Raw genomic sequence first — 24421 nt, forward strand, 5'->3', positions numbered from 1 at the left:
GGCGAGACGGGGCGGGGTCTGAGGGAGGGGTGGAGCATAGAGCCGGGAGTAGATTCTGCGCAGCAGCCAGCGAACTCCTAGGAGGCCGGCGGAGAGGGGAGAGGCGGAGTTGTGGGCAGGGCGGTAGAGAGAAACGAAGCTCGACTGTAAGCGCGTTTGTCGCTAACCGGAGGCCTAGGCGATCCGGGCTTTGTGGCTCGCCCGGCACCTTGGGAGGTGGGACCCTGGCTGGGCGAGGCCGACAGAAGGGGATGCTGGTGGAGGAGGGAGCGAGCGAGCGAGCGTGGCGGGGGTTGTGAGGGGACGCGCGGCGCGGAGGCGGATCGCCGGGGTCGCTGAGGCTTGGCTCGTGAGGGGACCGGGAAGGGGGAAGTCTGACGCAGGTCTCTTCGAAGTACCAGAGAACCAGCGCACGAACTTTTTCTAGGCCTGATAAAATGTTTTGACCCCCCCACACACAAAGGGAAAATCAATTCCAAGTCGAAATTATAAGTGTATGAAAATGAAACCTATCCACTGGAACGTAAGTTCATACTTCAGAATTATGTTTGACATAAGATGTGGGTTCATTTAAGATATTTTATCTAGTTTGGCGCCAGGAGTCCAAAGTTATGAATGTTCAGGGCCCATGGAGGTCTCGAAATGGCCTTGAACTGAAGAGAAGGGTTTGGGATGGAGGGGAAAATGTGGGGTCAGGGCTGATTGCCTTTCAAGTGATATGCCAAGCTATAGGCCCTGGCTGGCACTGGGGAGAGGGAGGATGGCGCTTCTCGAATTTACACACGTTCCCGGTGGATGATGTAATGGGACAGGGTTTGAGGAATCAAAGAGTTACCAGAAGCTAGTGGCTGGTCGGGGAGAAGGTGAACTGAAGACTTGGCGCAGAGAGGTTTGCGGAAAGAAAGGACATGCGAACTGGAGGTGAAAGGGTGGATAAATGGCACTGGGACAAGATAAGGCATCTAAGGCATCACCACCAGTCCAATTGAGAACCACTGAACTATAGGCTAAAGCCTACTCTCTTTACCTGACTTTCAAGTATTTGTATTATCTGCTCCTAATCTACCTTTCCTAGAATTCAAGTCATTCTAAAGGAACCCCAGTGCAAGAATTCTTTCTTTAGTTTCTTTCATAGGTTATTACCTTTTCTTGTACACTTCCAGGATTGGAAAAGATTAAAAATCTTCTCTTTGCTAGAAATTTCTTATATCTATGATGTCATCCAGCTTAAAATTCATGTTTGTTTGTTTATTTATTTTGCCCATGCCTGCAGCATGTGGAAGTCCCTAGGCCAGGAATCGAACCCATACCACAGCAGCAACCCAAGCTGCTGCAGTGACAATGCCAAATCTTCAATCCATGGCACCACAGAGAACTCTGGAATTCATATTTGTTGAGTGCATTTCTCCCTGTTATTATCATCAGTTATTAGTGAAAAATTCTAATACTTTTTACATTTGAAGACTTGTGATGTTAAAACTTGTAGTCACATTTCTCTCACTAAATTATCTCTCCTTGAAACAATATTCTTTCAACTTCCTCCATTTAATGTAGCTTATATATCATCATGAAATTTTTGCACTCCTCTGAACAATGTAAAGCCTGACAGTGTCTTACTTAAAATATGCTAATTGGAACCGAACAGAGTATTCTAGGTGTGGTTCACTATTAGCATGTAACATACTAAGTTACTAGTTTCATGGTTGTCCATCTTCCTTGACACTGAGCTTGAAGGCAAAAACCAAGCCTTGGTCACCATCTTTGTCTTAGATTTACTGTAGTCAAAGGTGACGACATAGTATCTTTGCATTACTAGTGCAGTGTCTGGCCCTTAGTTGGTTTTCAAAGATTTCGATAGAAGGTGGTTCCTTCTTAACTCCAATAATATAATCTAAAATAACATTCCTTTGCCTTATAGTGACTTTGCAATCAACTAATCCTCTATATTTTACACATAGAGATGAAGGATTGGCAAGGTTTTTCTCTAAAGGGCCAGATAATAGATATTTTAGGCTTTATGAGTCTGTCACAAACATTCAACTCTGTCACTATAGCACAAAAGTAGCCACAGACAATATATACATGAATGAGCATGGCCATTTCCAATAAACCTACTCATTGACACAAAGCTGCAAATTTCCTATCTCATATGATTTTCATGTGCCACAAAATACTATATTGATTTTGAAAAATATTTTAAAATGTAAAAAGCATTCTTAGCTGATGGGCCATACAAAAACAGGTGTCAGGCTAGATTTGACTTATAGGCAATAGTTTCCCAATCCCTGATCTAAACCGTTCTTCATGTGATTGATTTTTTTTTTTTTTTTTTTTTTTTTTTTGTCTGTTTTAGGACCACACCGGGGGCATATGGAGGTTCCCCGGCTAGGGGTCAAATCAGAGCTGTAACCGCTGGCCTACACCGCATTTGTAACCTGCACTACTCTCAGCAATGCCGGATCCTTAACCCACGGTTCGAGCCCAGGGAGTGAAACTCTGTCCTCATGAATACTAGTCAGATTCATTTCCACTGAGCCATGGTGGGAACTCCTGATTTTTTAAGTCTGAGTACAGGCCTTTACTGTTATCCTTATTCAGTATCTTAGTCATTGCAACCCATTTTTCTAGCTTGCTCAGTTCTTGTGTGCTAATTCTAGCATATTAGCTGATATCCCAGCTTTGTGTCATCTGCAAAACTGATAAAACAAACTTTTTCTATCCTTAATAATGAAAATGTTGAATGGGATAAGGATAAAGGTCTTCCACAGTTCATTTTGTCCCATTAATCATTATTCTTTGAGGATAGCCATTCCAAGAATTATAAACAATCTACCTCAAGTACTGCCTGTCACCTATCCCACATTTCTTCATCTAGTCCACAGGTTATCTGAGATGCTTTGAAATTTTCTTGAAGTGTTCAGAGCATTCAGAAGTAATAGGAAGTAACTCTATCAAACAAAAAGAAATATATAGATTTGGTATAACATGTACTAAAGTTACTGTTGCTTTCTAGTTTTACTACCTTCTTGTTTAGATTTTCAAGGACATGCTTTTAATGATGAAATTTAGCAATTTTAGAATTTTTGTTGAGAATTAACATCCAAGTACATCAATCTCTATTTCCAAGAATTCACCGTATTTTTTCTCTTCAAACTAAGAGTTAACAATGTTCAAGCAACAGCAGTTCTCTGGTATCAATAGTATTAAAAGCTGTGTAAGATTGGCAAGAAAAAAGGCGAAATAAAATCATATTATCATGTATGCCTTTTTCCTTCAATCTTGCCACAGCTTTTAATACTAAATACTAGATTTTAAAATTATAATAGAAAATGAGCTTTATCCCAATAAATATACAAAATAAGAAGAAATAGATAGTTTTCTCCAAATATAAATTTCAAAATTGACTCAAGAAGATATAGAAAGCCGAAAGAGACTTATTGAACTTGAAATAGTAAAAATGCTATAAACACTTTACTGGGCTTATAGGATCCGATAACACCCATCTTATATAAATTCTTCTAACAAAAAGAAAAATAGGGGAAACACTAAGATTGTTTATGTTGGGAGTACAGTCTAAATTCCAAATCCAGATATAATATTGAAAAAAAAAAAGCAAGCAGCAAGGGATATGTACACTGTGACAACATCTAAGTTTTTAAAAGAACTGTGCATACTGATCCATATATGATAAAAGTATAAAAACATGGGAAGGATATTCACCAGTTTCGGAATAGCTGTTACCACTGGGCAAGGAAGGGTATAAAGACAGGAGCTACTTATTTCTTTAAAAAAAATTTGAAGTGGACATACTGAAATGTTAACATTTCTCAAATCTGTGAAGTAGGTACATAATTGTTTAATGTAAGACATCCACTATAGCTTGTTGTTTGTTTATTTGAAATAGTTTTATTTTTTAAAAAAGTTAAACTGGGGCTTAGTTTGTGTATTGGAAGTCTTTCTTCCTTTTCCAAACATTCTTCATCTTTTAATTCTTTGTAGATACAGCTTGCCCGGTCGCCTTGCATCTGCATTATTGGTTTGTGCCCTATCACTGCAGATCAAGGAGGGTGAGTTCTGGTGTACTCTTTCTCTAGTCTTCCTTCTGTCAGCTCAACAGTATCTTCTCAGGATGCTTTTTTTCAAACTTAAATCTACAACAGAGATGCCTTTAAGTTCATGGACCAAATGACTGAATTAGAATTTAAAAATTGGAGTTCCTATCCTGGTACATTGGGTTAAGAATCCAACTGCAGCAGCTCGGGTCCCTGCAGAGCTGTAGGTTTGATCCTCAGCCCCGTGTCCTGGGTTAAAGGATCCAGCATTGCCTCAGCTGCAGCTTGCTGCTTGGGTTGAATCCTTGGCCCGGGAACTTCCACGTGCCACAGGTGCATCCATAAAAAAATAAAAAATAAATGGATAAACAATTGAAGGAGTTCTCTTGTGGTACAGCAGGTTTAGGATCCAGTCTGTGTTGTTACTGCATCGGCTCGGGTTGCTGCTGTGGCACAGGTTGGATCCCCGGCCCAGGAACTTCCACATGCCATGAGCGTAGCCAAAAAAAAAAGGAGTTCCCATTGTGGCGCAGTGGTTAACGAGTCCAACTAGGAACCATGAGGTTTCGGGTTCAATCTCTGACCCTGCTCAGTGGGTTAAGGATCCCGCATTGCTGTGGCTCTGGTGTAGGCCGGAGGCTACAGCTCCGATGAGACCCCTGGCCTGGGAACTTCCATATGCTGCGGGAAGCGGCCCTAGAAAAGGCAGAAAGGCAAAAAAAAAAAAAAAAAAAAATTTGTCTGCTCTCTTATTTCATATTTCTGCTCAAAAAAAAATGCTGATAAAGTATCTCTTAAGGGAGTTCCCGTCGTGGCGCAGTGGTTAACGAATCCGACTAGGAACCATGAGGTTGCGGATTCGGTCCCTGCCCTTGCTCAGTGGGTTAACGATCCGGTGTTGCCGTGAGCTGTGGTGTAGGTTGCAGACGCGGCTTGGATCCCGCGTTGCTGTGGCTCTGGTGCAGGCCGGTGGCTACAGCTCCGACTGGACCCCTAGCCTGGGAACCTCCATATGCCGCGGGAGCGGCCCAAAAAAATAGCAAAAAGACAAAAAAAAAAAAAAAAAAAAAGTATCTCTTAAGATTTAAGTACTATTGTTTGCTACTTCAATCAATAAGCATATAGAGAAACAGTTACAAAGCATCTGTTTTTATGCGCCACATTTTTTAACATATCAGAAATATAGCAATATAAATACTTTAAAAATTTACCAACTAATTTGTGTCACTTTAGCTTATTAACTGTTTCTGTATAATTATTGAGGGGTTTTAATTCTAGAAGCAGAAAAATTATGTAAGTGTTAGGGACTTGGGTTGTAGAGTAGAGTAGTAAAAATACCCTTATACAGACTATCCCTGGGAGAGATCAGAAGTTGACTTATGTAAATAAGCATGTTAGAATCCCTCCCACTTGTTGAATAGCTTGGTTGTTAAGATGGGTGCTAGGCAACAGACTTTCTCTCTCTTTCTTTTCTCAGCTAAAGGTCAGAGAATAAAAAGTTGCTTTTGTTGTTATTGTTTTGTTACTGTTTTACTTGCAGGTTCAACATTTAAAGATGAAAAAAGTTGATCTTTGTTTAAGCTCTGAAGGGACTGAAGTGATTTTAGCTACATCAAGTGATGAAAAACACCCACCTGAAAATATCATTGATGGGTAAGAGTTACTATTCTTTCTTCCTTAAAGTCTTTTTTTTTTTTTTTTTCCTTGAGCCAATCCCGTGGCATATGGAGGTTCCCAGGCTAGGGGTCGAATCGGAGCTGTAGCCACCAGCCTACACCAGAGCCACAGCAACTCGGGATCCGAGCCGCGTCTGCGACCACAGCTCATGGCAATGTGGGATCCTTAACCCACTGAGCAAGGGCAGGGACCGAACCCACAACCTCATGGTTCCTGGTCGAATTCGTTAACCACTGCGCCACGACGAGAACTCCCTTAAAGTCTTAATATTAGGTCAGTAAACCACCTAAGTATTGAGATATGTTTTAGAACAGCTAGCACTTAGCCCTGGTAAGCATAGTTTAATAAATATTTGGTGAACTAGATTACCTAACCACTCACTTTAGTACCATTCCTGGAACTAATTCAGTTCTGTATATTTAGGTTTTTGATCCTTTTCTTTATAATTCCTAAACTGAACTTTTTCTGTTTGTTTGTTTTTTGTCTTTTGTCTTTTCAGAGCTGCACCCTGAGCATATGGAGGTTCCCAGGGTAGGGGTCTAATCAGAGCTACAGCTGCTGGCCTATACCACAGCCACAGCAATGCTAGATCCAAACCGCGTCTTCGACCTACACCATAGCTCACGGCAATGACAGATCCTTAACCCACAGAGCGAGGCCAGGGATCAAACCTGTGTCCTCATGGATGCTAGTCAGATTCATTAACCGCTGAGCCACTATGGGAACTCCGGATTCTCAGACTTTTAAATCCCAAGAAAAAGTAGTTAATGGGAGAACTCTTTTTTTAAAAGATTGATGTCAATCTAGTTGATTTACAATATTATATGTTTCAGATATACTGTGTGGTGATTCACAATTTTTAAAGATTTTACTCCATTTATAAGATATTGGCTGTATTCCCTGTGCTATATAATACATCCTTGTAGTTTATTTATTTTATACATAGAAGTTTGTACCTCTTAGTCCCCTTAGACCTATGTTGCCCCTCTCCACTTCCCTTTCCCCACTGCTAACCACCAGTTTGTTCTCTTCATCTGAAAGTCTCTTTCTTTTTTGTAATACTATTTTCTTTTATTTTTTAGATTCCACATTTAAGTTATATACCATGCTTATCTTTCTCTGTCTGACTTATTTCACCAAGCAAATAATCTCCAAATCCATCCAGGAAGAACTCCTTTTTTTTTTTTTAAACAGTTCTGGCTATTTTATTGCTCTCTTGAGTTCTCTCTGTTGGTATTTGTATAGTGACCTGAGTTTGACTCATAGAATGGTATAATTTTAGAGCTGGAAGGATTATGAGTTCGTTTTATCTGAACTTTTTATTTAGTCTTATGGTAAGAGAGGTCTAAAGAGGTCAAATACCAGTTTTAACTATTGAAGGCAGAGCCTGTTGTGACATAGATCTTCTGGTTCTTTGTGTTCTATTGTGAAGTCCATATATCTGGACAAAATTCCAGCAATTGGACCTGTTCCTTTAAGGCCAGTTGTTATCTCCTCTCTGAACTGTCCCTTTCCCTCAAGTAAGATTAGCTTACCTTTTTGTTAGGCTCCAATAGAATTTGGTATATACCTCTATTACCTTATTTATTCCTTTATTGTATAATTACTTGTTTTTAATGTTCATCACCTCAACTGGAAATATCTAGAAGTCAGAGACTGACTTTTTTCATCTTTGACTACAGTCTCTTAAAATATTTGTTGAGTAGCTTGTGAGTTAGACCATCAAAGATTAGTCATACGTACAATCACACATAGACATTTATACATACGTATATGCATCTGTTATGGTACATTTGCACAGGGCTTTATAATTTTATAGATGTTATGTCACTTGACTCTTACAGTAAGCTTGGGGAATAAGAGGCCAAAATGAAAGTATTTTCAATCTCGTATAAAGATGACAACAAAGATGATGAGAAGTAAAATGACATAATCACACTGATAAGCAAATGACAAAATCAAAACTAATACTCATTTCTTTTAACTCCCAGTTTCCCAAATTTAAGATATGAAGAAAAAACTTAATGTCTGTGGTTTTCATCCTCCTTAGTTTTTTACTTCTGCATTTCAGATAATAGTTATTTATCCCACTCTGCCATAGAGATATAAATGTGAGGACTGATATGAGGATCACAAACCTTTAGAGATTTTTCTTAAGTTGTTGGCCAGAAATAGACATCTTTCCAAAAGTACCCCTTGTCTCTGTTTGAAGATAGATCAAATTTCCAAGGTAAGATCAATCTACCTTACACCCTTTTGGTGACCTTTCTTTCAAGGGGGAATGTTTATAAATCATTAAGATTGGGTATTTTACGTAACAGAGAATATTTTAGAATCTATCAGTCCATATTAGTAAGTACATAATTTTTTTTTTGCTTTTTTTTTTTTAGGGCCACACCCATGACATATGGACGTTCCCAGGTTAGGGATCTAATCGGAGCTACAGCTGCTGGCCTATGCCACAGCCACAACAACACAGGACCTGAGCCAAGTCTTTGACCTACACCACAGCTCACAGCAACGCCGGATCCTTGACCCGCTGAATGAGGCCAGGAATTGAACCTGCAACCTCATGGCTCCTAGTCGGATTCATTTCTGCTGCACCATGATGGGGGAATTCCTGTAATATTTTTTAGATTGTATAAAAACCCTTAGTACAGAAAACGATGTGGAATAAAAGTGGTTAACTGACCTGATAACCAAACAGAGCACATCAGAGACTTTTAATTCATATTCATTTCCAACAAATACAGTTAGACTTTATATGGTAGATACTAAAATTTACTCTTTTTATTTATTTACTTATTTATTTTGGTCTTTTTGACTTTGCTAGGGCCACTCCTGCGGAGGTTCCCAGGTTAGGGGTCTAATCGGAGCTGTAGCCACCGGCCTACGCCAGAGCCACAGCAACGCAGGATCCGAACCGTATCTGCAACCTACACCACAGCTCACGGCAACGCCGGATCGTTAACCCACTGAGCGAGGCCAGGGATGGAACCCCCAACCTCATGGTTCCTAGTCAGATTCGTTAACCACTGCGCCACGATGGGAGCTCCTAAAATTTACTCTTTACTCATAAGTTGGTGTATCTGAGTGGAAGTAACCATAGAATTTTTTGGAGAAAGCAGTGCTGTAAATTTTCCCCTAATAGACAGTGCTTCCAATTCTTAATTTTCTCAGAAATGGAGTTCTAAAAAGTGATTATATTTCAACTTCCTCTTGACCCTACTTTTGCTTTTTGGTATTTACCATGTCAGTGAAAGAGGAAAAAATTCTATAGAAGGAAAAAAAAAGAGTTAAGAGAAAAAGTAGAAGAGAGAGAGAACTAGTCCTTTTGGAATAATGGAGAAGAATGATTTCCTATTAGAATTCCTGGGAAGTGAACTGAATGTGTTACTTTGGGCTAAGAATGTATGTGTTATTACTTGAGCCTCAGTTTCCTCATCTGAAAATTGGGGATAATACCACTTTCCTTGACTACCTCAGAGTTGTGGGGAAAAAAAAAAAATTACATGACTTTTTTTTTTTAACACATGAGATAATAAATGTTTAACAATTAATAGCTATAAGGCTTTATTTTAAAGGAAACTACTATTTTGATGGCTTTATTATACTTAATTGTACGGATCTAGTTATATGTTATTTTAAAATCCTGGTGCATCTTTACATATCTTTGATGTTATATTGCTCACGTTCATTAAAAACACCCAGGAAGGAGTTCCCGTTGTGGCACAGTGGTTAATGAATCTGAGTAGGAATCATGAGGTTGCAGGTTCGATCCCTGGCCTCATTCAGTGGGTTAAGGATCTGGCGTTGCCGTGAGCTGTGGTGAAGGTTGCAGATGCAGCTTGGATCCCACGTTGCTGTGGCTCTGGCATAGGCCGGTGGCTACAGCTCCAATTCAACCCCTAGCCTGGGATTCTCCATATGCCGTGGGAGTGGCCCTAGAAATGGCAAAAAGACAAAAAAAAAAAAAAAATCGGCTAGACCAAAAAATCTGTAAAGATTTAGATGATCCATACAACACTCTCAGTCACCTTGACTGACATTTATAGAACACTATAATCAGCAATAGCACATGGAACAGGTGTACATTGAACATGCACTGAAATGTGCTGGACCATAAAATAAGTCTCAATAAATTTCAGAAAACTGAAATCTCAAAGAATATGTTCTCCAAAAAAAATAGTAATTATGTGAAGTGGTGGATGTGTTAACTAACTTTATTGGGTAATCATTTTGCAATATATGTGCGTATCACACTTTGTGTATGTACACCTTAAAGTTACGTGATGACGCATGTCAATTATATCTCAGTTAAGCTGGAGAAGAAAAGAATATGTTCTCTGACCACTATGTAATTAAATTTAGAAATAAATAACAGAAAGCCATCTAGAAAATACACCAAAACTTAGAAATTAAACACACAGCACTTTGGAATAACCCATGGGTCAAAGAAAAAAAACCACAAAAGATATTAGAAAATATTTCTTTTTTCTTTCTTTTTTTAATTTTAGCCACCCTGCAGCATATGCAGCTCCCCAGCCAGGGATTAGATCCCAGCCATAGTTGCAACCTAAGCCACAGTTACAGCAATGCCAGATCTTTAACCCACTGTGTCAAGCCAGGGATTGAACCAACATCCCAGTGCTCCCAAAACACTGCCAACTCCTTTGAGCCACAGTGGGAGCTCTAGAAAATATTTCTAAGTGAATGATAATGAAAAAAATAAATAGCCGCATTTGTGGTATGCAGCTAAAGCAATTCTTTAAGGGATAGTTATAGCATAAATACTTATATTAAAAAGAATAGTTTTAAAACCAGTAATTAAATTTCTACCTTAGGAAGCTAGATAATGAAGAGCAAATAATACCAAAAGAAAGAAGACAATAAATGATAAAGGTAAGAGCAAAAATCAATGAAATAGAAAATAGGCAGTTAGAAAAAATTAATAAAACAAAAATTGATCCTGTGAAAAGAGTAATAAACCTCTAGCAAAACTGACAACAAAAAAAAGAGAGAAAATGCAAATTGCTTGTACCAGAATGGAAAGAAGCAGTATCACCAGAAATTCTAAAAGGGTCAATATCAAGAACAAATATAGGCTAATAAATTTGACAACTTAGATGAAATGGACAGATTCCTTGAAAAACTCAACCTATAAAAATGATACAAGGTAAAATAGAAAAATCAAAATAGCTTATATCGATTGTAGAAATTAAACTGTATAAATATCCTACAAATTGAATCCAGCAAATGGAGGATATCATAAGAATGCAATATTCACCACCTTATCACAGGAATACAGATTGAATGTAATTTACCATATTGCCAGAACAACAGAGAAGAAAATCATACAATCATTCTGAAAAATCATTTGACAAAATTCACCATGCATTCATGATAACAACTCTCAAAAAACTAAAAAAAGAAGGAATTTTCTCAGTCTGATAAAGGCATTAACTAAAAATTTTTAGCTTAATGGTGAAGTAATAAACGCTTTCCCAGTGAAACAAATGAGCGCATATAACAAAACAGAAACAGACTCACAGATGCAAAAATCCAACTAGTGGATACCATGGGGAGAGGGAAGCTGGGAGGGGCAAATAAGGGTATGGGATTAAGAGATACAAGCTAGTATATAGAAAATAGATAAGCAACAAGGCTCTATTGTACAGCACAAGGAAACATAGCCATTGTTTTCTAGTAACTTTTTTTTTTTTCTGTCTTTTTAGAGCTGTACCTGTGGCACATGCAAGTTCCCAGGCTAGGGGTCAGTTGGAGCTACAGCTGCTGACCTACACCGCAGCCACAGCAACTCGGGATCAGAGCCACATCTGCAGCCTACACTACAGCTCATGTCAGTGTCAGATCCCTGACCCACTGAGTGAGGCCACGGATCGAACCCACATCCTCATGCATACTGGTAAGGTTTTTTACTACTGAGCGACAACTGTAGTAACTTTAAATGCAGTATAATCTATAAAAATTTTGAATCACTATGCTATACACCTGGAACTAATATAATATTTTAAATCAACTATACTTCAATTAAAAAAATACTTACTCCCCTAAGATTGGAAACAAAGCAAAGATGTTAGTTCTCACCATTTCTATTCACTGTTGTCTTGGAGGTCTTAGCCAATGCAGTAAGGCAAGAAAAGACATAAAGATTGGAAGGAAAGGAGTTCCCCTTGTGGCACAGTGGTAATAAACCCAACTAGTATCCATGAGACTGTGGGTTCAATCCCTGGCCCCACTCAGTGGGTTAAGGATCTGGCATCGCTGTGTCTTTGGCGTAGGCCGGCAGCTGCAATTCTGATTTGATCCCTAGCCTGGGAACTTCCATATGCCGCATATGCAGCCCTAAACAAAAAAAGATCGAAAAGAACAAAACCGTCTTTGTTCAGTACTGTATGTCACTTATATGTGGACTATAAAAAGCACAAGAAACTAGTGACTACCACAAAAAAGAAACAGACTCACAGAAAAATCTAGAGTTTACCAGTGGGCAGGGCAGGGAGGGGCAAAAATATGGGTAGGAGATTCGGAGGTACCAACTATTGAGTGTAAGATAGGCTCAAGGCTGTATTGAACAACATGGGAAATATAGCCGATATTTTATAGTAGTTGTAAAGGGAAAGCAACCTGTACAATTGTATACAAATTTTAAAAAATTCGGAAGAAAATCAGTAGACGTAGTATAATGAAGATAATGATCAGAATGCACCCTTCTGTGGTATTTCCTCAAAGAGGAAGGTCTTCCTATTCCAGATGGCAGCTGGAAAATAAGTTTTGGTGTGAGTCCTCTTAACATACATCTTGTAACCAAGTAGCCTTTTGAACTATTCATAATATTTATTTGGGTTTCCATTTCTTTAGGCGTGCGTGTGTGTGTGTGTGCATGTGTGTATACACATATACATATACAGATAAGAGCTACTGGCCACTAAATTTTTTTTTTCTTTGTTCACAGTTTATATGAATCTACATAATCCTAAGGAATCTACCAAAAACTAAATTTAGCAAGGTCAATACATAAAAATCAATTGTATTACTATATACCAGCAGGAAACATTTGGAAAATGGAATTTTTAAAAATTCCATTTACGAGGGAGTTCCCTGCTGATGTAGTGGTTAGGAATCAGTGCTTTTACCGCTGTGGCATGGTCTGGAAACAGATCCCACATCAAGCCTTGCCCTTCCCCCCAAGAAATGTGACTGCCACGTACTCTGGGTTGAAGTTCCCTGGTGGAATAGTGGTTAAGGATTTGGCATTGTCACTGGTGTGGCACAGGTTCAGTCCCTGGCCCAGGAACTTCCACATGCCACAGGCATGGCAAAAAAAAAAAAAAAAAAAAAAAATTCCATTTACAATGGCATTTAAAACATTTAAGGAGTTCTTGTTGTGGCTCAGCACTAATCCAGCTAGTAACCATGAGGACATGGGTTCAATTCCTGGCCTTGGTTAGTGGGTTAAATATCTGGCGTTGCTGTGGCCATGGTGTAGGCTCGCAGCTGCAGCTCCAGTTCAGCCCCTAGCCTGGGAACTTACATATGCCACAGGTACAGTCCAAAAAAGCAGAAAAATAAAAATAAAAATAGCACATTTAAAGTAGTTAAGAATAAACATTCCTGTTTTGGCACAGCAGAGACGAATCCGACTAGGAACCATGAGATTGTGGGTTCGATTTCTGGCCTTGCTCAGTGGGTTAAGGATCCCGTGTTGCTGTGGCTGTGGTGTGGGCCAGCAGCTGTAGCTCCAATTTGACCCCTATCATGGGAACCTCCACATGCCTCAGGTGTGGCCCTAAAAAGACAACTCCCCTCCCAAAAAAAGCAATTAAATAAATGAAAAGATATAAATGAACAGAAAACTCAATATTGTTGCAATGGCAGTTTCTCTCTAAAATGACTTAGGGCTTCAGTACAATTGCAATAGATTTTTTTTTTTCTTTTGTTTTTTATAAGGCCAAACCTGCGGTGTATGGAAGTTCTCAGGCTAGGGGTGGAATCGAATGGAACTGCAGCCACACAGCTGTCCTGTGCCACAGCCACAGCAACACCGGATCCAACTGACCTGCCAGGGATCAAACTTGCATCCTCATGGACACTATGTTGGGTTCTTAACCCATTCAGACACGACAGGGACTCCTCAATAGACTTTTACATAGAAATTAACAAGTCGATTCTGAAATGAATATGGAAATGCAAAGACCTACTTTTGTCAAACTAATCTTGAAAAAGAAGTTGGAGCACTTACATTATCTGATTGCAAAATTTATATACACAGTAATCAAAACAGCATGGCACTTTTGCAAAGACAGATCCAGCATGGCACTTTTGTAAAGATAGATCAATATAGATCAGTGGAACAGACTAGAGAGCCCAGAAATAGACCAATACATATAAAGTCAACTAATTTTCAGCAAAAGGATAAGGATACAGAAACTGATGAATGGAATAACATGGGAGGGCAGAAATGCATACACATCTATGTATAGTCCATTAATTTTAGAGAAAGACACTAAGGTAAATCAATAGGAAAAGGAAAGTTTTTTTTCTTTTATTTTTTAAATGATTTTTTTCCATTATACCTGGTTTACAGTGTGCTGTCAGTTTTCTGCTGTACAGCAAGGTGACCCAATCACACATACATATATACATTTTTTTTCACATTATCATGCTCCATCATAAGTGACTAGATATAGTTCCCAGTGCTGTACAGCAGGATCTCATTGCTAATCCATTCCAAAGGCAATAGTTTGCATCTATTAACCCCAAATTCCCAATCCATCCCACTCCCTCCTCCTCCCCCTTTGCAACCACAAGTCTGTTCTCCATGTCCATGATTTTCTTTTCTGTGAAAGGTTCGTTTGTGCCATGTATTGGATTCCAGATATAAGTGATATCATATGGTATTTGTCATTCTCTTTCTGACTTACTTCACTTAGTATGAGAGTCTCTAGTTCCATCCATGTTGCTGCAAATGGAATTATTTTGTTCTTTTTTGTGTCTGAGTAGTATTCCATTGTGTATATATACCACATGTTCTTAATCCATTCATCTGTTGATGGACATTTAGGTTGTTTCCATGTCTTTCCATTCACTATTGTGAATAGTGCTGCAATGAACATATGGGTGCATGTGTCTTTTTCAAGGAGTTTTGTCCGTATATATGCCCAAGAGTGGGATTGCTGGGTAATATGGTAATTCTATATATAGTTTTCTAAGGTACCTCCTTACTGTTTTCCATAGTGGTTGTACCAATTTACATTCCCACCAACAGTGCAGGAGGGTTCCCTGGGAAAGCAAAGTATTTTTAACATTTGGTGCTGGAATGATCGAATAAACATGTAGATTAAAAATAAACCTCAACCGCTACCTCATACAAAATGCAAAAATTAATTCAAGATGAATCATAGAACTTAATTCAGAGCTAAAATATTTAAGCTTCTAAAAGAAAACCTAAAAAAGTACTTTTGTGACAATGAAGTAGGCAAAGATTTCTTAATGAAGACACAAAAATTACTAAGCATGAAAAAGGTAATAAAACTGAGAGTTTCTATTGTGTCTCAGCAGGTTAAGAACCCAACTAATAATCCTTGAGGGTGCGGGTCTGATCCCTGGACTCATTCAGTGGGTTAAGGATTCTGCATTGCCATGAGCTGTGGCGTAGGTCACAGATGAGGCTCAGATCTGGTATTGCTGTGGCTATGGCATATACCAGCAGCTGGAGTTCCAATTTGACCCCTAGCCTGGGAACTTGCATATGAAACAGGTACAGGTACAGCCCTAAAAAGAGAAGAAAAAAAAAAAAAGGTGATAAAACTAGACTTCACCAAAAATAAGACTAATACTCATTGAAAGACACAGTTAAGAAAATGGAAAGGCAAACTGCAGACTGGGAGAAAATATTCGTGATACATATATATCTGACAAAGGACTCCCACAAATATACAGTAAAAATTAAAAAAGCTTTTTAAAAAATAAAATACTTAGGAGTTCCCACTGTGGCTCAGTAGTTAACGAATCCAACTAAGAACCTTGAGGTTGCCGGTTTGATCCCTGGCCTCGCTCAGTGGGTTAAGGATCTGGTGTTGCCGTGAGCTGTGGTGTAGGTTGCAGACGTGGCTTGGATGTGGTGTTGCTGTGACTGTGGTGTGGGTTGGTGGCTACAGCTCCAATTAGACTCTTAGCCTGGGAACCTCCATATGCCATGGGTGCAGCCCTGGAATAGACAAAAAGACAAAAATAAATAAAATAAAACACTGCTAAGTGAAGTCAGCCATACAATGAGACACCAACATCAAATGCTTTCACTGACATGTGGAATCTGAAAAAAGGACAGACTGAACTTCTTTGCAGAACAGATGCTGACTCACAGACATTGAAAAACTTATGGTCTCCGGAGGAGACAGTTTGGGGGGTGGGGGTATGTGCTTGGGCTGTGGGATGGAAATCCTGTGAAATCACATTGTTATGATCATTATACCACTACAGGTGTGATAAAATAAAATAAAATAAAACACTTAGCAGACACTTAGCAGAAAAGAAAATATATGAATGTCCAAAAAGTACATGAAAAAGGACTTAGCATCATTTGTCATCAGGGAAATGCAAATTAATACCGTAATCATCATTTCACATCCACTTGAATGGCTAAAATTAAAAAATTGATAACAGCAAATGTTGACAAGGATATAGAGCAACTAGACTCCCTCCCATTTCTATTAGGAATGGAAAATGACACAACCACTTTAAAAATCTGACGTTTTCTCATAAAATTTAATATACCTCTACCTTATGACTCAGCAATTCCACTCACAGTAATTATCCAAGGAAATGAAAACGTATCCACAAAAACACTTGTACAAGAATGTTCAGTAGAGGCTTTATTCATACAAGTAAAAAACTGGAGGCAATCCAAATATTCAACAAAAAAAATCAAGCAAAAAAACGAACAAATTATAGCATAGTCTATGGCAATGGAAGTCAGATCAGTGGTTGCATAAGGGCGGTGGGGATTGTCTGGAAGGAAAGAAAAGGGAAGTTTCCAGAGTGATGGAAAAGTTCCTTATTTTGATTAGGGTGTTGGTTATCCTGAGATACTGCTTACTTAAGCACATACATTTATCAAAACAAATTGAATTGTACACTTAAGGGAAATTTCACTTAAGGTAAAAAGAAAAGGAGTTCCTGTCGTGGCGCAGTGGTTAACAAATCCAACTGGGAACCACAAGGTTGCAGGTTCGATCCCTGGCCTCCATCAGTGGGTTAAGGATCCAGTGTTGCCGTGAGCTGTGGTGTAGATAACAGACACGGCTTGGATACCAAGTTGCTGTGCCTGTGGTGTAGGCCGGTGGGTACAGCTCCGATTAGACCCTTAGCCTGGGAACTTCCATATGCCACGGGCTTGACCCTAGAAAAGACAAAAAAAAAAAAAAAAAAAGAAAGAAAAAAAAGAAAACCTTTTCTTTTTAAAATTATATAATTATGTACTTATATAATGGTATAATTAAAATAGAAATATTATTTCTGTAGTCAATACTACATATATATGTAAAATTGTGCATAGTGCAAGACTAACATTGAATGCATGTATTAATTTGTTTCAACAAACATCTATTGTGTATCTACTATGGGTCAGCCATTGTGATAGTTACTGGCAATATAAAGATGAGGAACAGAGGAGTTCCCATCACGGTGCAGCAGAAACAAAACTGACTAGTATCCATGAGGTCACAGGTTCGGTCCCTGGCCTCACTCAGTAGGTTAAGGATCTGGTGTTGCTGTGAGTTGTGGTGTAGGTCACAGACGCAGTTTAGATTTGATGTTGCTGTGGCTGTGGTGTAGGCCGGCAGCTATAGCTCCGATTCCACCCCTAGCCTGGGAACTTCCATTTGCTGCCAGTGCAGCCCTAAAAAGACAAAAAAAAAAAAAAAAAAAAATGAGGAACAAAGTGACTGGACTTAAGGAGTATGTAGCTGGAGCAATAAAAACACAAGAAAAAAGTGCCATCGTAAAAATGGATGCTGTGTGTGAGGTGAATGCAAAGGAGGAATCAAGTTATTCTGATTTGTTGGAGTTGGAGAGATGGGACCAAAAAGTGAATAAACTTTTGCAAAGGAAGAAGGGCTTTTTAGGGCAAGAGAACCTCATAAACTAAGACACAGAAGCATGAGCCTGCATGATGTGTTTACAGAATTTTAATCTTGGTCCAATGTGACTAATGGGAGATGATATCATGTTGGGGGATGATATACTTTAATGATGGGACCAGATTGTCTGGGGTCGTAAAATGCCATACTAAGGAGTTTAGGTTTATAGGCAATAAGGGGTCACTACAGGCTTTTAGACAAGAGTGACATCAATTCTGGGTTTAAAAAATATATATATAATCTGGTAGTAGTAAAGAATGACTAAAGTTGGAGAGACATTAGTGGCAGAATGAACAGTTAGGGGTTGCAAAATCCAATGGTTGTTTTGGGGTTTTTGGTTTATTTTTTAAAATATTTATTCACTAGAATTTTATGATTAAACATTTCTAAACATTTGGCTCCACTTTTCTTTTTTTTCTTTAAAATCAACAATAGAAATCCAGAAACATTTTGGACCACCACAGGGATGTTTCCCCAAGAGTTCATTATTTGTTTTCACAAACACGTAAGGATTGAAAGGCTTGTAATCCAGAGTTACTTTGGTAAGCATATCATGTTTTCATTTCATTTCATTAATTTTCATCACCTTTCAGTTTTTCCATAGGCAGAAGGCACATATGTAAACTTTTGGCAAAAAGACTAATTTTTTTTTATACCATGGAATCCAGTTTTATTGCTGGGGTCAATGGGTGGAGAGTGTGGGTTGACTGCCTGGAGCACAGTTAGCCTCTCTGAAACGGCAAATTTGAAACCCTTCCAAAGCACGTAATAATTTCCATGCAATTTGCTATGTGAAAGCCTTTGGCAAAAGACCCTGTTATGAACATAAGAAGCCAGCTTGCCAGAACACTCGGTTTCTTGATGTCATTATTCCTGATTCTTTTGGCCAGGGTTCTCTGTCACATTCTTTCTGAAAATCTGATAACCCTGATTATTTGCATTTGGTAATTTTGATTCTTTTATTAATAATGGCGTTTTCTGAGAGATTTGGGAGAAGTCTCTCCCACTGGAACATCATCCTAATCTTGTCTTATGTTTATTTAAGGATAAAGTGTGTTAGAATCATGGCACGAAACACGATACATCCCAGATGGCTCAAATGAAGAGACGTTAGTTATTGCGAGGACTACTTACAAAATTATGGCCTGGGTTAAGGGAACAAACTAGGGCTGGTGAGACACCCGAAACTGACTACAGCAGTAAGCCACTACCTCCCCTGGGCCGAGGGAAGGAAAAGTACTGCTGGAGCTCAGTGAGAGCTAGAGTCTGTGCCTGAGGGCCTGCCTTTTAGGAGCTGTAACCAGAAGGGACATAACCCCTGTCAAAGACCCAGCACTGAAGTGGGAAGGGAGTGGAGAAAATACAACCCAACCTCACTTCTCCCCGCCCTCCAGTTTCTAGTCAGTGCCTGCAGTTGGCCAGATCTGGCCACTGGGCAGTGGGCAAATGAGTCCAGGGGACGCAGTCCCCAGCAGTCTTTCTCCCAGGTCACAGAACAGAGAAGGGGAAGAAAGGATGTGGGGCAAGAGGAGCTGGCCTAGGAGTAAGCGAAAAACCAGTGCAGCAGGAAAATGACTGTATTCTCTCTTCTGTCATTACTTGTAAAGGCTCTGGACTCATAGCTAAAGTTTGCGTTCCAGTTCTGGCTGACTAACTCTGTATCACTGAACACCTTGCCTGACTTCTCTAAGTTGCCTGATTTCTTTAGGCCTGTTTCCTCATCCTAAGATTGAAGTCCAGTGAATAAATAAATATATCTGACTCATAGTAGTTTTTCCATAAAAGTTTATGACCGAGACCACTGATGTATTATTATCTACCAGTATGCCAAAAAAAAGATGATATCAAATTCTGAAAGGCTATATACTAGCTTTGTGTTTTGTGCCTGCAAATATTTGCAAGATTGCAGTTACACAGACTGTATTTTACATAGAGACTTATGGAAAAACAGAGAGGCTGAGTGATTCTCATAATGTGGTGGTCCTGATCCCAGTACTTTATGCAGTATCACCCATGCTGAAGTCTTAGAGGAAAAAAGGACTATGGGGACAACAACATAAAACCGGGTAGATAATGAACACTTTATTTGTTTTGTTTATTTACATTATCAGTGCAGACCTTGAGGATTGAAAAGAGCACTTCTAAAGATCCGGTGGATTTTGAGCAGTGGATTGAAAGAGGTATGTGCTTGTTTTACCAGCATTGTTCTGATCATCAGGGAGTAGAGAATTGCCCTCTCCTGTCTAATCGGGCTACATTTTGGTAAAGATGACTTGAATGATTGTTGTGACATATTTAGGGCACAGAAAAACCCAGGTTTGAAAACGGATTCTTCTTCCCTTACTGGTTATATGATTGTTAATGTGATACTTAATTTTTCTGAGTTTTAGAATCCTTATCTGAAAAACAGAGATGATCCTACCATTTAAAGTTTTCATGAACACAGTGTCTGATAAATGGTAGACGAACAATAAATATTACTTTTTCATCTTTCCTTCCTTCCTGATTAATGGTGCTATTTGAATATCAGCAAAATTGGTAGCCTCTAGTTAAACACAACAGATTGACCTCGTGTGTCTATCTCCTTTTCTTCCCCAAATACCGTGAAAATAATAAAGGAATAAAGAGAAGCGTAAACCTGTAAGGAAAAAAAATAAAAACAAACAAAAAACCAGGAGACCAAAGCAAATATAGGAGATCAATGTATATTATGGAAGAGGAGTTCCTGTTGTGGCTCAGTGGGTTAAGAACCTGACATAGTGTCCATGAAGATGTGGGTTCCATCCCTGGCCTTTCTCATTGGGTTAAGGATCTGGCATTGCCACAAGCTGCAGCATAGGTCACAGATGCAGCTCAGATCTGGCATTACTGTGGCTGTGGTGTAGGCCAGCAGCTGCAGCTCTGATTTAACCCCTAGCCCAGGAACTTCCATATGCCACAGGTGTGGCTATAAAAAGAAAATGAAAGAAGATAACACTTAATATATATTATGGGAGAGAGGAAGCAGATGGAGGAATAGTAACTTTTCAGAATAGAGTAGACTAGAATCTAAGGGCCCAGCAAGGAGAATATCACTGAGAAGCAAGCCAGTTTACCAAGCCTAACCACGGAAAGGCCTAGAACTCAAGACAACTGCACCATGAAAAGTGTGAGTGACACACAGTCACCCGAAAAACAAGGGTGAATAGTTGAACATCCATTTACAGAATGATTGGACCTAGGTACCTTCTCCTACCCTATAAAGCTAGTGACCAGCCTTTCCTCTCACAAACCACCCCCAAGAGGTGATTAGGAACACTGAATGTTGAGGCTTAGGACTTAGGGAGCCCGGGCATAGTAAAGAGACTGAATGAGACATGGAGTGGAAAATGGAGGATTTAAGCTTACACACTACAGCCACAACAATGCAGGATCTGAGCTGCATCTGTGACCTGCACCATAGTTCACAGCAACACCGGATCCTTAACCTACTGAGCAAGGCCAGGGATCGAACCTGTGTCCTCATGGATCCTAGCCAGGTTCATTAACCACTGAGCCACGACGGGAACTCCCAGAAGCCTACATGTTGAATGGTGGGAACTCCAGCCTTCTTCCTGTGCTTTGCTATTTATAACAGCAACCAGAAGATTGGAGGATTCATCTTTTGTGAAACTGAGTGGTCCCAGAAGAAAGATCTATGGATACTGACAAAGACGAACTCATTCCAGACCACCCTAACAAAGTCTGGGAGTCAATGAGCTTGGCTTATGAACAGCTTTCAAATGATCTACTCTTCATAAATAAAAAAAGATAGCCAAAAATCACCAGGTATATGATGAAGGCCTTAAACTCTGAATATAATCAAGCCTTTAGCTCTAATTTCATTCCAAACTATAGGGAACAGAGGATAGAGGACAAAGTAAATGAAACCACGACGAGGCAATATGAGAAAATGGGGGACATTTTACAGGACAACAGACCTAATCTCTTCAATAAGTCAATGGGATGAAAAAATGTGTGTATGAGAGAAAGCTGTTTATATTAAAAGAGACACTTCTGATTTGAATAAACAAACTATGAAAAGACATTGGGGGACAATGGGGAAATTTTAATGTGGACTGGTTGTTATGTAACATTAAAGCATTTTTAATGTTCATATGATAATGGTATTATGGTTACGTAAGAAAATATTCTTGTTTGAAGATGATAATCATATATTTAAAGATGAAATGTCAAGATGTCTAAGACTTGCTTTAAAACATGTTAGGAAAAAAATTAGATAAATCAAGTATGGTAAAATGCTGGTAATTGTAAATTCAGGATGATGGGTGTATATAAGAGTTATATCCTGTCTTTTATGTTTGAGATTTTCTAATTTTTCATATTTAAAAAACTAAGCAAATGAAAGAAGAGTTATTACTAACTTCTGATAGAGGAGTTGTATAAGAAAGAAAATGTGTCATAATTTATTAATTTCAGCAGTAAATAACATTTATACAGATAACTGTGTAACCATCAAGCATTGATTTCAAAATTGAGAGGATGATGGAGTTTCTTTTGTGGCTCATCAGATTAAGAACCCAACTAGTGTCTGTGAGGATGCAGGTTCAATCCCTGGCCTCACTCAATGAATTAAGGATCTGGCATTGCCACAAGCTGCAGCGTAGGTCACATATGCGGCTTGGATCTGGTGTTGCTGTGGCTGTGGTGTAGGCTGGCAGCTGCAGCTCCGATTCGACCCCTAGACCAGGAACTTCCATATGCTTCAGATTTGGCTCTAAAAAGAAAAAAAAAAAAAAAAAACAAAACATTGAGAGGATGGCAGGAAGGAAAAGTTTCAGGAGAAGGAAAAGGATTTTGGTCTAAGAGACCTAAATTTTCACCTACCATAATATAAAGTCAATAAACAAATTGATAAATCAAGGAAAGGTATATAAAACGTTATAAATCCAGGGGAAAAAAAGGCTTAAAGAGTTGAAAACATCTACCTCTAGCCTCTAGGGAGCAGGACTGGAGAAAAAAAGGTCAAGTAGGGCATTACTATTTTTCATTACATCGGAGAAAGATTAGGAAACAGAAAGTCATACATAATATTACTGCCCAGAGACTTCTCTTTTTGTACTACATGCCTTTGAAAATTATGTACACTATTTTGATACAAATAAAATTAATTTCTAAAGAAGAGCCACCTTGCCTGCCTGCTTGTATCTCTCACACGCATCCTATCGTAATAAATCTATTTCTTGAGAGTTCCCGTCGTGGCAAAGTGGTTAACGAATCTGACAAGGAACCATAAGGTCCCAGGTTCGATCCCTGGCCTTGCTCAGTGGGTTAAGGATCCAGCGTTGCCGTGAGCTGTGGTGTAGGTCGAAGACGAGGCTCAGATCTGGTGTTGCTTGTGGCTCTGGCGTAGACCTGCAGCTATAGCTTCAATTCGACCCCTAGCCTGGGAACCTCCATATGCCACAGGAACGGCCCTAAAAAAGGCAAAAAGACCGAAAAAATAAAAATAAATAAATCTATTTCTTGCCTATCAAAAAAATAATGTCAGTATTTATTGTTATATCGGTTAAATATTTGATGTTTCCAAAAGAATGTTATTTAGATATGATTAACTCATGACCATGCAAGTTAATCAATCAATCTGTCCTAAAATTACATAAGTAAAGGTTTTCTGAAGCTGGATACCAGAAAAGATGAATTCATGGGCAGCATACCTCAGCATCATAGTGAAAATTCATGGTGAGAAACTGAGCCTAGTTAGTTCCCATAAGAATGGTAAGATAGCTTCTTTCAGGCCTGCAGTTACTCTTTGTAGCTTGATCCTTGAAAAGGATTACATCTTTTATCAATTTTTCACTTTATATTCACTGTAATTTATATTTACTTTTATTTATACTCACTAGAGGTATTTTACAACTCGGAGTTTATGTTTCATACTGTTTATTTCAAACATCTGTATTTTTATGTTGATTTTTAACCCCAAAACACTGATAAATCTGGTCTAACTATAATTTACTGTATTTGCCTTTTTTTTTTTTTTCCTTTTCTAGGGCCACTTCCTGCGGCATATGGAGGTTCCCAGGCTAGGAGTCAAATCAGAGCTGTAGCCACCGGCCTACGCCACAGCAGCTCCAGATCCGAGCCGAGTCTGCAACCTACACCACAGCTCACGGCAAGGCTGGATCCTTAACCCACTGAGCAAGGCCAGGGATGGAACCCTCAACCTCATGGTTCCTAGTTGGATTCGTTAACCACTGTGCCACGACGGGAACTCCTATAATTTACTGTATATCATGTTTTATTGAACATAGATTTCAGTAGTTGTCCTCATGCAGGTTGATCCCTAACTCATTTCTGTTAAATTTGTATTTTAGATCTAGTACACACAGAGGGGCAGCTTCAAAATGAAGAAATTATGGTGAGTACATATCCTTTTTTTTTTTTTTTTCGGCTGCGCCTGACACTGCAAAAGCTCCCTGGGCCAGGGATCAACCCAAGTCATAGCTGTAACCCAAGCCACAGCAGTGACAATGCTGGATCCTTAACTTG

General features: G+C 39.1%; 1 protein-coding gene across 9 annotated transcripts in view; it reads left to right on the forward strand.

The window, feature by feature from the left end:
• HSPB11 (heat shock protein family B (small) member 11) overlaps positions 46-24421 on the forward strand; it is a 58538-nt gene continuing 34162 nt past the window's right edge. For 3 of the 9 annotated variants that reach the window (XM_013999370.2, XM_013999371.2, XM_013999369.2), the window contains exons 1-5: positions 244-523; positions 5593-5705; positions 18326-18432; positions 20002-20070; positions 24247-24290. In XM_013999370.2, the coding sequence (XP_013854824.1) occupies positions 497-523; positions 5593-5705; positions 18326-18432; positions 20002-20070; positions 24247-24290 (360 nt within the window). In that variant the 5' untranslated portion in view covers positions 244-496. Of the gene's footprint in view, positions 217-243; positions 524-3999; positions 4068-5592; positions 5706-18325; positions 18433-20001; positions 20071-24246; positions 24291-24421 lie in introns of those variants that run through there. The other 6 variants (XM_003356458.4, XM_021096610.1, XM_021096609.1 and 3 more) reach the window with 6 other exon arrangements.

This window comes from Sus scrofa, chromosome 6 (genome assembly GCF_000003025.6).
Source record: "Sus scrofa isolate TJ Tabasco breed Duroc chromosome 6, Sscrofa11.1, whole genome shotgun sequence".
NCBI lineage: Eukaryota > Metazoa > Chordata > Mammalia > Artiodactyla > Suidae > Sus > Sus scrofa.